General features: G+C 39.2%; 1 protein-coding gene across 14 annotated transcripts in view; it reads left to right on the forward strand.

Annotated features, from left to right (window-relative positions):
* Positions 1 to 13082, forward strand: part of CCDC18 (coiled-coil domain containing 18) — a 174360-nt gene that overhangs the window by 508 nt on the left and 160770 nt on the right. For 9 of the 14 annotated variants that reach the window (XM_062191764.1, XM_062191752.1, XM_062191758.1 and 6 more), the window contains exons 1-6: positions 207 to 382; positions 3092 to 3227; positions 3706 to 3880; positions 6017 to 6178; positions 9876 to 9982; positions 11459 to 11587. In XM_062191764.1, the coding sequence (XP_062047748.1) occupies positions 3094 to 3227; positions 3706 to 3880; positions 6017 to 6178; positions 9876 to 9982; positions 11459 to 11587 (707 nt within the window). In that variant the 5' untranslated portion in view covers positions 207 to 382; positions 3092 to 3093. Of the gene's footprint in view, positions 1 to 206; positions 383 to 1526; positions 1756 to 2972; positions 3228 to 3705; positions 3881 to 6016; positions 6179 to 9875; positions 9983 to 11458; positions 11588 to 13082 lie in introns of those variants that run through there. The other 5 variants (XM_062191753.1, XM_062191754.1, XM_062191756.1 and 2 more) reach the window with 5 other exon arrangements.

Consider the following 13082-nt stretch of genomic DNA (forward strand, 5'->3'; position numbering starts at 1 on the left):
AACGCCTCACATCCCGACGGCCACGGGTTCCCATGCTTCCCCCACACCAAGGGGCGTCGTGGCAATTGTGGGAAACGTAGTCCGCTGTGAGCTCAGCGAGCGGGCTCGACAGCGCTGGCCGACCACAATCCCCAGCAGGCACCGCGCCTCCGGCGTCCCTGCACGCACAGCCCGCGCGGGGGCGGGGCCACGCCCGGGGCGGTGCGTCCCAACCGCTCCCGCGACCGTTCGAACTCCGCGCCGCCGCGGGCCGCTGGTTCCGCGGCGTGTGTCTGAGGCTTCCACACCGGGGCCCCGCAGCGGGTCCGAGGCTTCCGAGCGCAGACTGGGACGCGGCGTGCGCAGTCGTTGCGTGGGTCTCTTCCCAGCTACGGCTCGCGTGGTGAGCGGCTGAGCCTTGGCGGGTGGAAGCGGTGTGCTTTGGGGAGTTTTGTTCCTTCCCCTAACTTGGACGCGCGCTTCTTCTCAGTCTCCCTTGCTGAGCACGCTGCCCAGCAGGGTTACGTTTTACTTGAGGAAAAATATCAAAGAGGCAGATGTCAGATTTCCCTCCGCTTCGGGTCCAGGTGGATGTAGGGTCAGTCTGAGTCGAATTGAACGTTCTTGGGGCAGGGGAGTGCTATGTAAGTCTACGGCCGTTTTCCCAACTGGAGAATGTCGACCGCAGTCCATCCTGTCACATACAGGGGCAAAGAATACTTGTCCTTTGTGTGGTGGGTGTGCGTGCGCACACCTACCTACAGTCGCAGTCGCGTTGTTAATGAGGGCCAAAAGATGACGTCAGCACCCGTGGGGGGCGGAATGACGTTAAGACAACGGACGCAGGCTTTTTTGGCTAACAAAATCGAAATGAGCAATCTTTATCTGATAATAAGTCATCCACTATGAAGATACCTGAATGTCAAATTTAATATATGTTCATTGCTATCTTAGAAAACTTTAAAAAATTTTAGGTGAATACACAGAAGATGTTAACTATAAAACCTGACAAGCACATAATACTGAAAGGCATTTTAGAACTTATCCATGTTTCCTTTTCTCCTTCACTGTCCCACAGGGAGCTAGAAATGTTGAATAAAGCAGGATGGGGACTTGTTTCATTGATTTTTGTCTAGCAGAGCCCTCTTATGTAAGCAAAAGCAAATTTGTGGAAACAGAAGGGGAAAGAGAATTTAGAAACAGTCTGTCTGCTAAGATTATATAACATCTCATTTAGTTTCCTGTCACAGTTTCTTCCAGTAAGGTAGACTTTTTCTTTTCTACCTTCCTATGTCTGAGAAATTATGACAGTTTTTGAATTCACATACCACACTGTTAGCTAGATGTGGAAAAGGAAGGGTAATTTAGTACCCATCATTTATTCATTCAAAACACTGAGCTTACAGCCCTGAACACAATACATGGGGCTCCTAACATTTTTGGAACATTTGGGATGTGGCCAGAGTTTTAAGACTGAAGGCTGGTGTTTGGTGCCGCACCTTAAATTGCCACTTGGGGTCCCGCTTTCTGTCTTCAGTGCCTGGTTGTAGTCCCAGCTTCTCAGCTTCCAATCCAGCATTCTTGCTAACAACACTATGGGAGGCAGCAAGTGCTGAGTTCATGGGTTCTTGCCATCCACATGGGCAATCCAAAAGGAGTTCTGGGCTGGCACAGCCCTCGATGGTGCAGGCGTTTGGGAAGTGAACCAGAAGATCTCTACCTTTCCAATAAATGAAAATGAATAGAATTTTCAAAAGCAAAGAGATGCTACACAAGGTAAACGGGCTCTGGAAGAGGAGTGCTTTTAACATTAGAAAGATCTACAGTAATAAAAATTCAAAAGCTTTAGCTTTTTATTGTTTAATTACAGTGGTAAAATTCTGTCCATCACAATTTTTTTTTAAAAATTTATTTATTTATTTTGAAAGAGTTACACAGAGAGGCAGAGAGAGAGAGACAGAGGTCTTCCATCTGATGGTTGACTCTCCAGTTGGCAGCAATGGCCGGAGCTGAGCCAATCTGAAGCCAGGAGCCAGGAGCTTCTTCCAGGTCTCCCACACAGGTGCAGGGGCCCAAGGACTTGGGCCATCTTCCACTGCTTTTGCAGGCCATGGCAGAGAGCTGGATTGGAAGTGGAGCAGCTGGGTCTCGCACAGGCGCCCATATGGGATGCCGGCGCTTCAGGCCAGGGAGTTAACCCGCTATGCCACAGCGCCGGCCCCTCATCGCAATTTTTTATGTGTAGAGAATTTAGAAGTTTCACAACCCTGAGATACTCCTCAGTTGAAGAAGCAAAAGCCTTTCTTCGTATGTTTCTATGAGTTGAAGTCAAATGTCACTTTTGTCTCTGATCATGACTTGGTGAATGTGTTGTTTCAATTTTAGAATCATTTATGGGAGGAGATAACTTTTATCTGATAATTGGCCTTTTAAGAAAATATGAATGACTATAATGAAATTATTTTATTGGATGTTGAGCTCCTGTAGTGTGATTATGAAGGTTAAGATTTCATATTGAAATTGATATGTAATAGGTAGAAAAGTGCAGTTTATTTTTTTCTCCTCATTAATTTATCATTTAATATAAATGCTGACAGAAAGCAGATAAAGACCTTGCAGATACTTCCATATATATACACTCCAAAAGCTGAATCGCCTCCTTTTGGAAAGTGCAGTTTAACAGTTTAACATAATTAAAAGGTCTTTGGATCCTGGCGACCTGGATTTAAATTGTAGTTTTACTGTTTACAGTTTGTGTGATCTTGAGCAATTTTATTTTAGTCAGTTTCATCATCTTTAACATGAATGAAAGTACCTCACCCAATTATTAGGAAGATTACAAATGCTTAGAATAGGGGAACTACAATAACTTGACCCTGGCTGAGGTGAAAAATGCTTCTATTGAAATGGTATTGAATTTATTATTATGGCTTTAGGTTACACTACAGAGAGAATCATCGTTACTGTGTTTTTGTTTTGTTTTAAATTGCCAGGAAGGATTTCACATCTTCAGTAGGAAAAATGATCAGTTAAATTAGTGTGAGAGTATTTTGACTGACAGCACAGAATCCTTCAGGCAAGAAACAAGAGGTTTTTTTTTTTTTTTTTAAAGAAATGGAATCTAGTTCATCAGATTACTATAATAAAGACAATGAAGAAGAAAGCCTCCTTGCAAATGTTGCTTCCCTAAGGCATGAACTGAAGATAACAGAATGGAATTTGCAGAGTTTGGGGGAAGAGTTATCCAGGTAAGTAAATAAAGTCATATAGAATAAGAGTTTAATTTGTTAGTGGAATGTTTATTAATTTCACTATTATATGTATAATATATTTCTAGTATGCCTCTGGAATAAGAAATAATTTTCTATACCTGTTAATATAATTCAGTTTATAGAAAAATCAAAATTTTAGAGAAGCAATTACATGTTAATTGTGACATCTTTAATGTATAACAACTCGAGAGTATAAAATATATGTTTTGGGCTTTACTAATCTTTTGTTATTATGACTGTTTTGAGTCTTAATCCTGGAATAAAGGCTCTGGAAATAGATTGCTGGTTTGAAGCTAACTGTAGTGTCTTTAAAATTTAGTGGGAACATTGCCTTATGTTTGTAACTATGATTCTAATTGTCAGCAGCATTCCAGGTTATTTTTGTTTTCTTAATGTATAGAAATGTATGATGAATACTTAAACTAAGAAATATATGTGTTCTTTTTTTCTCTAGTGTTAGTCCAAGTGAAAATTCTGAAAATATCTCTAATCCCTCAAGATCTGAAAGGCTCATTTTGGAAGATCTTGTTCAACCTGGCCACTCTGAACTTTCAAATTACTCACCTTTTAAAAAAATTTGTAAAATGGCTGGTAGCAGTACTGATTTTCAAAAAAAGCCAAGAGATAAGGTTATTGTTTTTAAACCTGTCTACTTAAAAGTAGCTTTACTTTTAGATCTGTTTAATATATTTTTTCTTGAGTTCTTTTTAATGCCGTATTTATGTTTCCTATAATCTCTTTATGTGGTGTTCAAGAGTTCCAATATAATTGTTCTTTTTATGTCCTAAAAACAAAGTAGTAATCTTGTTGTATTTTTAACCATATTTATTACTTTTTTGGAGTAGAATGTCTTCCTTTCTTAATTAAATTAAATTATGATCCCCTTGATTTTTAGCACCATTCACTATATATAATAGGTAATCAATTATTTAAGGAAAGTATACTTTCTTTGTAGCTTGTATGTGCTATGTGATAGCATGGCACTATTCTCCTTTCATTATCTGTATGTTCTGTTGATGTTAGACATCTTTTCCTGGTCTAGAACTCTCTCTTATTCTGTCATATTATCTACCTCCATATGTTGATCCTCTCTTCCTTACTCAACCCTCAATCTCCCTTTCCACTCTTTTCTTTCTGTTCTTTATTCTCTTGCTCCCAATTCACATATGCACATCATAATTAATATTTGGTAAAAATTAGTTCTTTCCACCTCAGAAAGCCAATTATTGAGAGATTTTCTTTTTTTAGGAAAAAGTGTAATAAAGCTATATGAGACTACATTTTAGAAAATAAATTCAAATTATGTATCTACTAAGAGTATATAGTTTTGGGAAGTTCTCTCTCTGTCATAATTCAAATTGCTGATCATTCTTACTGTGTATTATATACAACTTAGTTGAAATTGGGCTTTGCTGTAAGCATAAATCAAAAGCCAAATAACCAGTTGAAAGGGAAAATTTATTTGTAATACCTATCAGAGGCAAAGAACTAGTTTCTCTAATGTGAAAAGAGCTCCCTGAAAGGGTAAGAAAATCAGTAATATAATAGGCAAAAGATACAACTGGAAATGAAAAATGATCTTCAAATAAGAAAGTGTTCATTCTTGTTCATAAGAGAAATTCAAGATGAAATTATACCTAATTACCAGTTGTTACCTATAAATTTATTACGTTTCCATATATTTGACAATGTATTCTGTTGGTGTTATTAGAAGGGCCTTAATGGCTGATGGATATGCAGAATGATGTAACTTTTATGGAGAGGCATTTCGCAATATTTCCCAAACTGAAAATATGTTAACCTTTATTTGGAATTACCATTTCTGGAAAACTATCTTGGGGGTATACCTACATAACTATAAAATGCATTGTTTATCAAAACAATATTGGAAGTCCCTCAAGTATCTAATAGTAGTAGATTACTTGAATAAACTGTGGATCATTTATGCAATGGAAACTGTGTAGTTGAGAGGGAAAAAAAAGAATGGAAAGTTCTCAGTGTATTGATTATGGAGAGATTGCCAGTATGTATTGTTCAAGTTAAAATTACAAGATGCAGATCAGTGTATGTAATATACTGTATAGGAAGGTAAGGGAAGTGGATATCGTATTGTTTACATATGCAGGTGGAATCACTAGAATACAAAACACATTTATAAAAATGGCTACCTGCCTGTGAAAAAATGAGAAGGGGTTTCTGTGTATAACTTTCTTTTATATAGTTTTGACTTTTAAATTGCATAGCTACATTACTTGTAAAATAAAATTAACTGTTTTGAAAATCACAACCCTCATAAAAATTAAACTTTTATTATGAAATGTAAAAATGTATGGTAAAATATATGTACAGATTAAAGAATATTATTATCCACTTTATTGTTGGTAGACATTTGGATTCATTCCATTTACTGTACAGTAGAATGGACTTTGTAGCTGTGAATATTTTTATATCTTCAGGTGCAAAAACATAAAATTTTGTCAGATTTATACTCAGAAGTGATATTGTTGACTCTTAGCCAATTCAACTTTACATAATAATATCAAGCAGTTTGCCAAAGTGTACTACTGTCTTCCACTTTGTACTTACATAGTTCATATTTCCACCAGCAATAGAAAAGACAGTAGTTTTTGTCAATGTTCACTGAATATCTTGACTCATTTTCTGAGCTGCTTAGTCATTTTGTTGATAATTATGTATAATTTTGCATTAATTATATGTAATCCTTATATGAAATAATTAAAAATATACTGTTTTTCGTTTTCCAGACTCCTTTTTCATCTTCTAGCCCTGTGGATCAGGAGATTAAAAGCCTTCGAGAGAAACTTAATAAACTTAGGCAACAAAATGCTTGTTTGGTTACACAGAATCATTCTTTAATGACTAAAATAGAATCTATCCACTTTGAATTAACACAGTCAAAAGCAAAAGTATGTATCCTGAAATGCTGAGTATACTAACAGAGTAATTTTAATCATTTTAAGATTTATAATTGGAAAAATATCTCTCTTATTTCCTTAATGTATTATATATAATAATTTTTATTGTGATAACATAATAATTTACATGGATTTTGTATCAAAATGATTTAGGGGAACTTTATAGTTTTTGCATTTAGCTAAGTTAGCTCAAAGCTTTAAGATTGCCGTCTTGTGTGACAGCCCATTAATCTTTTTTTGTATAATATTTTCTCATTTTTGAAAACTTAAAAGTAGATTGAAAAAGAGGAATAAAGATTACCCAGAGTTTCTATCACCTAGAAACCATCTTAATGCTTTATTACATAGCTGCATCCAGGCTTTTTTTTTTTTTTTTTTAAAAGATTAATTTTATTATTTGAAAGAGTTACAGAGAGAGGTAGAGACAGAGAGAGGGGTCTTCCATCCGCCGGTTCACTCCCCAGATGGCCGCAATGGCAGGAGCTGCGCTGATCCAAAGCCAGGAGCCAGGAGCTTCCTCCGGGTCTCCCATGCGGGTGCGGAGGCCCAAGGACTTGGGCCATCCTCTGCTGCCCTCCCAGGCCATAGCAGAGAGCTGGATCAGAAGAGGAGCAGCCAGGACTAGAACCGGCGCCCATATGGGGTGCCAGCACTTCAGGCCAGGGCTTTAACCCGTTGTGTCACAGCGCTGGCCTGCAGGCTATTTTGAATAGTTTTGATTTTTCCTGTTTTTTGTTTCATTTTCTGATACATCTGCATAGCTTTTCCATTACCCCTTTTATTATGATAGCATTATGTATCATAATGTGATTATACTGTATTAGTGAATTCTCCTATTATAAAAATCATTTATTTACCTAAAAAGGTGAGAGACAGAGATTTTCCATCTGCCGTTTTACTCTGCATATGTTTGCAGCAGCAAAGACTTGTTCAGACCAAAGTAAAGAACCCAGAACTCAATCCACTTCTCCCATTGGGTGACCAGGGCTCAAGTACTTGGGCCACCTTCCTCTGCCTTCTCAGGTACATTAGCAGGAGCTGGATCAGAAGTGGAGCAGCTGGGACTTGAACCAGTACTCCAATATATAATTCCTGTATCACAAGCAGCAACTTAACCTCTTGTATCACATTGCTGGCCCCCACTATTTTCTAAGTTGTGCTGAGGTATACTTTCACCAGCAGCAGAGGAGAGTATATATTGCCCCACATAGGAGGTTTAAATAATATGATATATGTGAGTGCACTTAGAACAGTGTACACATACATTGCAGAGCAATACACACATGTAGAATGGTCACTGTTTTGCTTTTTATAAAAAGTGCATGTCTGTGTATTTGTATGTGCTGAATGTAGATATACATATAATTTATGAGGGTTTGTCAGAAAAGTTAATAGAAAATGTGTCTCCTGAAACAAACTGCATGGATTTCATTTTTTTGCACTAAATTTAACTTTTTCTTGATTTCATTTTTCAGTCCTTTAATATAGGATAGGATGACTACTTTTGTACTGTTTATCTTGATTTTTTAATGAGGTTTATCTTTAAAAAGTTTTGATCTAAATTCATTTATTTGAGAAGCAGAGAGACTGAATCTGCTGGTTTACTTTCCAAAAGCTCACAAACAGCCGAGGGTGGGAACCAAAGCTGGGAGCTAGGAACTCAATCTAGGTCTCTTAGTGGGTGGCAGCGACCCAGTTACTTGAGTTATTACTGTGCCTCCCAGGGTCTGCACTGGTAGGAAGCTGGAATCCCAATCTGGTGCCTAGAGTTGAGCCCAGAAACTTCTATGTGGGACGTGGACGTCCTATGCAGTGTCTTTACCACCAGGCCAAATACCTGCCCCCTACTGGTTTTTTTTTTTTTTTTTTTTTGATGTTATTTTTTAAATTTTTATTTATTTATTTTATTTGACAGATAGAGTTAGACAGTGAGAGAGAGAGATAGAGAGAAAGGTCTTCCTTCCGTTGGTTCACCCTCCAAATGGCTCCTATGGTTGGAGCTACGCTGATCCAAAGCCAGGAGCCAGGTGCTTCCTCCTGGTCTCCCATGCGAGTGCAGAGGCCCAAGCACTTGGGCCATCCTCCACTGCCCTCCTGGGCCACAGCAGAGAGCTGGACTGGAAGAGGAGCAACCGGGACTAGAACACGGTGCCCATATAGGATGCTGGCACTGGCCACCCCTACCGTTTCAGTATATGTGTTTACCATTTAGATTCTTTTGTGATTTATCTGCTCACCTATAATTTTTATTATGTTTTTAATTTTTCTTCAGCTATAGATAATCTCTTTAAGGTATACTTAATTATTTAAAGTCACAAAAGAGATACAAGAAGAGTTCAGTAACTACTGAACTAATAATATTTGGATCCTTCTTAGGATATTAATACCCCAGTGGCTATTTATTCTAGTCAGTATGACAAATTCTGGTATTTCCCACCTCAGCGTTTTCTAAGTTGATTGAATAAAATTCTTTTTTAGGGAATCTGCCTTTTCCAGAGCACGACTGAGCTTGGGCCATCCTCTGTCACTTCTCCAGACACATTAACAGGTTCAGAATCAGAAGTGAAACAGGTCTCGACCGGTGCTCATATGGGATGCCAGAGTCACAGGCAGAGGCTTAATGTGCTGTGCCACAGTGCAGCCCCAAGAGAAAGGCATTTAAAAGCTGTTTGGAAGATTTTTGTGTGTGGGTGAAAGTTGTTGTCTAGTAGCCTTCATTTGTGAATTGTGGTTGTGAAAGGGGCTCTTTCTTTGCGAAACACCTACTTGTCCCCAACCAGTGTCAATATATGACAATCTTTGGAGCAAGCTATTGGGTTTCTCTAGCAAAGAATCCTTTCCCTAAGTGAGACAGAATAGGAATCTGGGGTCTGACAGTTTTATATTAATCCTCGTTTATAGCCCTACCTCATTCCTGCTCATCATTCTACCTTGTGTTTAGAATCCTCCAAACTCTTCTGTTTGATTTCTGAATACAGTAGCCTTTCTACCTGTTTTCTGGTGGCCATCACCTTGCTGTTGCTATTCTGAGAATGAGAAAAGGAGTGGTGAATCTTAGCTGCAGTCTTTCAATTGTATCTCTGGTTTTCCATGCAGGCTTCACCGCTGTCCTCTATTTTGCCTCAGGCCTCCATGTTGTACACTTTTTGTTCAGGGATAATTAGTTTTCTTCCACACTATTTTAGTTGTAGATTCTTGTCCTGCTGCATTAATTACACTTTTTTTTGTCTTCCAGGAGGAAGGATTACTATACTTTTCTGTATTATCTGGGATTTTGCTGGTTAGCATGTATTCCAAAATTAGGTTTTTGAGTCATAAAAATTCCAAGAAATATTTTCTTATGTAATTTTTTATAAGTTAAAGACATAATTTTTTATAGTTGAAAAGTTTTCTCATTTATGTGAAATGAATTTTTCTAAATGGTATTGGTAGACAATCTATTTTGTTCCCCAGAAGTTAATCAGTTAATCTAGGTTATTAAATTAAGGGTGATGGCAGTATCTTTCTTGCTGACACTTCCTTCTGATGGTAAATGACCTTGCAGTGCTAGGTGAAGCATGAGCCTTACATTTGGCTAGTGACTATGAATCCTATTGAACTACGTCATCTGATGGGAAGAAAGCTAATACCAAGTAAGTTAATTTATTGTCTGACACATAATACTCTAAAAGTTGTTTTTATACTTCAGGTTTCTATGCTTGAGTCTGCTCAACAACAGGCAGCCAATGTCCCAATTTTAGAAGAACAGATTATAAATTTGGAAGCAGAAGTTTCAGCCCAAGATAAAGTTTTAAGGTAAATAGACTATGGATTTAAAATTTTATTTACTTCTACTTTTTGTTATATCTTGTTTAAATATATTTAAGAGAACTTCTAAAAAAAGATGATTTATTTTTAAAGATTTATTTATTTGAAAGGCAGAGTTACAGAGAGGCAGAGGCAGAGAGAGAGGTCTTCCATCCACTGGTTCACTCCCCAGATGGCTGCAAGGGCTGGAGCTGGGCTGATCTGAAGCCAGGAGTTTCTTATGGGTCTTCCCACATGGGTGCAAGGCTCAATCACTTGGGCTATCTTCCACTCCTTTCCCAGGCCATAGTAGAGAGCTAGATCGGAAGTGGAGCAACCAGGACTTGAATCGGTGCCCATATGGGATGCCAGCACTACTACATGTGGCAGCTTTACCCACTACACCACAGTGCCAGCCCCAAAATGGTTTATTTTTATTTGAAAGAACGGCACAAAGAGATGGAGAGAAAAAAAAAAAAAGAGAGATCTATCTACTGGTTTAATCCCCAGGTGGTCTCAACAGCTAAGCCTGCGCCAGGCCTGCGCCAGGAGCCAGGAGCTCCATCTTAATCTCCTACATGCATAGCAGTACTTGAGCCATCTGCTGCTTTCTCAGGCACATTGGTAGGAAGCTGGATTGGAAGTGGAGCAGCCAAGAGTTGAACTAGTGTTCTGATACAGGTTGCTGGGGTGTTGCTGACCCCTTTGTCATTAATAAATCTCATCTGCCTCTACTGGACCTAAAAGTGTAAAGTTGCCTCAGAACTTGTTGAATCTATTTTCAGTCATAATGCCCATTGACAACAGATTGCATGGAATATATAGACTAAAAAGGACTAAGCCGAAATGCTTATTTATGTGCTTTGATTAAATATGAAGCAGGGGGGTCAGCATGACACAGCAGGTTCAGCTGCTCTACTTCTGATCCAGCTTCCTGATATTGTGGCTGAGAAAACAGCAGATGCTGGCTAAGGTACTTGGGCCCCTGCCACCCATGTGGGAGACCCTGGTGGAATTCTGGGTTCCTGGCTTTGGCCTGGCCCAGGCCTGGCTGTTGCCAATATTTGGGGAGTGAACCAATAGGGGGAGAATCTCTGTCTCTGCCATTATGCCTTTCACATAAAAAAATCATCACAAAAATATGAATTGGTTCATTTCTTGCCCTCCTTTACAGTTTATACTCTGTTTCAGTGGGAGTTCAAGAAATAAAAAAATCATATTTTTTAATTCTTCCTCTCTGCATGTACTTGGGAAGTAAACCAGGAGATAGGTAGATAGTAGATGGAAGATCTCTCTCTGCCTGTTAAATAAATGAAAATTAAAGAAAAAAAACTTAGTTGACAGGTAATGAATATGCCATGAATCTCATATTTGTTCTCCTAAATCACTGATTTAATGTAATAGAATTGTGGATGTTGAATTCTTGTATACTTGGATTAATCACATTAAAACATTTTTAAATGCTTTAAAACATTTATTTTACAGAGAGGCAGAGAATAAATTAGAACAGAGTCAAAAAATGGTGATTGAAAAGGAACAGAGCTTGCAGCAATCCAAAGAGGAATGTATTAAGTTGAAGGTGGACTTACTTGAACAAACTAAACAAGGAAAAAGGTTTGTATGTGTATGTTTTTTTTTTTTTTAAGATTTATTTATTTATTCAAAAGAGGTACAAAGAGAGAGGAGAGGCAGGGAGAGAGAGAGAGGTCCTTCATCCGATGGTTCACCCCGTAATTGGCCTCAATGGCCAGAGCTGCGCCGATCTGAAGCCAGGAACTAGGAGCGTCCTCTGGGTCTGCCATGCGGGTACAGAGGCCCAAGGACTTGGGCCATCTTCCACTGCTTTCCCAGGCCACAGCAGAAAGCTGGATTGGAAATGGAGCAGCTGGGCCTCAAACCAGCGCCCACATGGGATGCTTGTGCTTCAGGCCAGGGCGTCAACCCACTGCGTCACAGCACTGGCCCCAAGTGTGTTTTTTTTTTTTGTTTTTTTGTTTTTTTTAAATTTTGACAGGCAGAGTGGACAGTGAGAGAGAGAGACAGAGAGAAAGGTCTTCCTTTTGCTGTTGGTTCACCCTCCAATGGCCGCTGCAGTAGGCGCGCTGCGGCTGGCGCACTGCGCTGATCCGATGGCAGGAGCCAGGTACTTATCCTGGTCTCCCATGGGGTGCAGGGCCCAAGGACTTGGGCCATCCTCCACTGCACTCCCTGGCCACAGCAGAGAGCTGGCCTGGAAGAGGGGCAACCGGGACAGGATCGGTGCCCCGACCGGGACTAGAACCCAGTGGGCCGGCGCCGCAAGGCAGAGGATTAGCCTAGTGAGCCGCGGTGCCGGCCTCCAAGGGTGTATTTTTAATGCAAATAGTTTTTGTGAAAGGGACTAAAAGAATATATTCCTTATTTAAAATTCTAGTTAGGGCCAGTGTTGTGGTTTAGTAGGTAAAGCTGCCACCTGTGGTACCTGCATTCTATATGGGTGCCGGGTCTAGTTTAGCCAGCTCCACTTACAATCCAGCTCCCTGCTAATGGCCTGGGAAAGCAGTGGAAGATGGCCCAAGTGTTTGGACCTCTGCCACCCAGGTGGGAGACACAGATGAAGCTGGCTCCTGGCTCAGCCTGGGCGTTTGTGGCAATCTGGGGAGTGAACCAGTGGATGGAAGACCTCTCTGTGTATATTCCTCTTTCTGTAACTCTGACTTTCAAATAAATAAATGAATTGTTAAAAAATAAAATTCTAGTTAATTTTTGGAGTGAAATAATGCTAGAAATTTGGCAGTAGAATAGCTTAATGTTCTTTTTTGTCTATTAATTTGCTTTGCATTTTTCATTACAGTTTTTGTGTGTGGATTTTATATTCTTGGTCTTCCAAATTAGGCTTAATTCCAAGAAGACAGATAATGATTATCAGTACAATAGCATTTACTTTTTTCTGAAATTAAATTGCATGACCTGCTTAAGCAATACATTAAGAGCTTTTAAATTAATTTACCTTTAATAAATTTTAAACAATGTTAGACTAACTCTTAAAATTTTGCCTCATAGATTTGATAGAAAATTCATGAGAAAGTGTGATTGGGTCTTCTTTTAGGAATACAGAAGTAGTGCCAAA

Source organism: Lepus europaeus, chromosome 5 (genome assembly GCF_033115175.1).
Source record: "Lepus europaeus isolate LE1 chromosome 5, mLepTim1.pri, whole genome shotgun sequence".
NCBI lineage: Eukaryota > Metazoa > Chordata > Mammalia > Lagomorpha > Leporidae > Lepus > Lepus europaeus.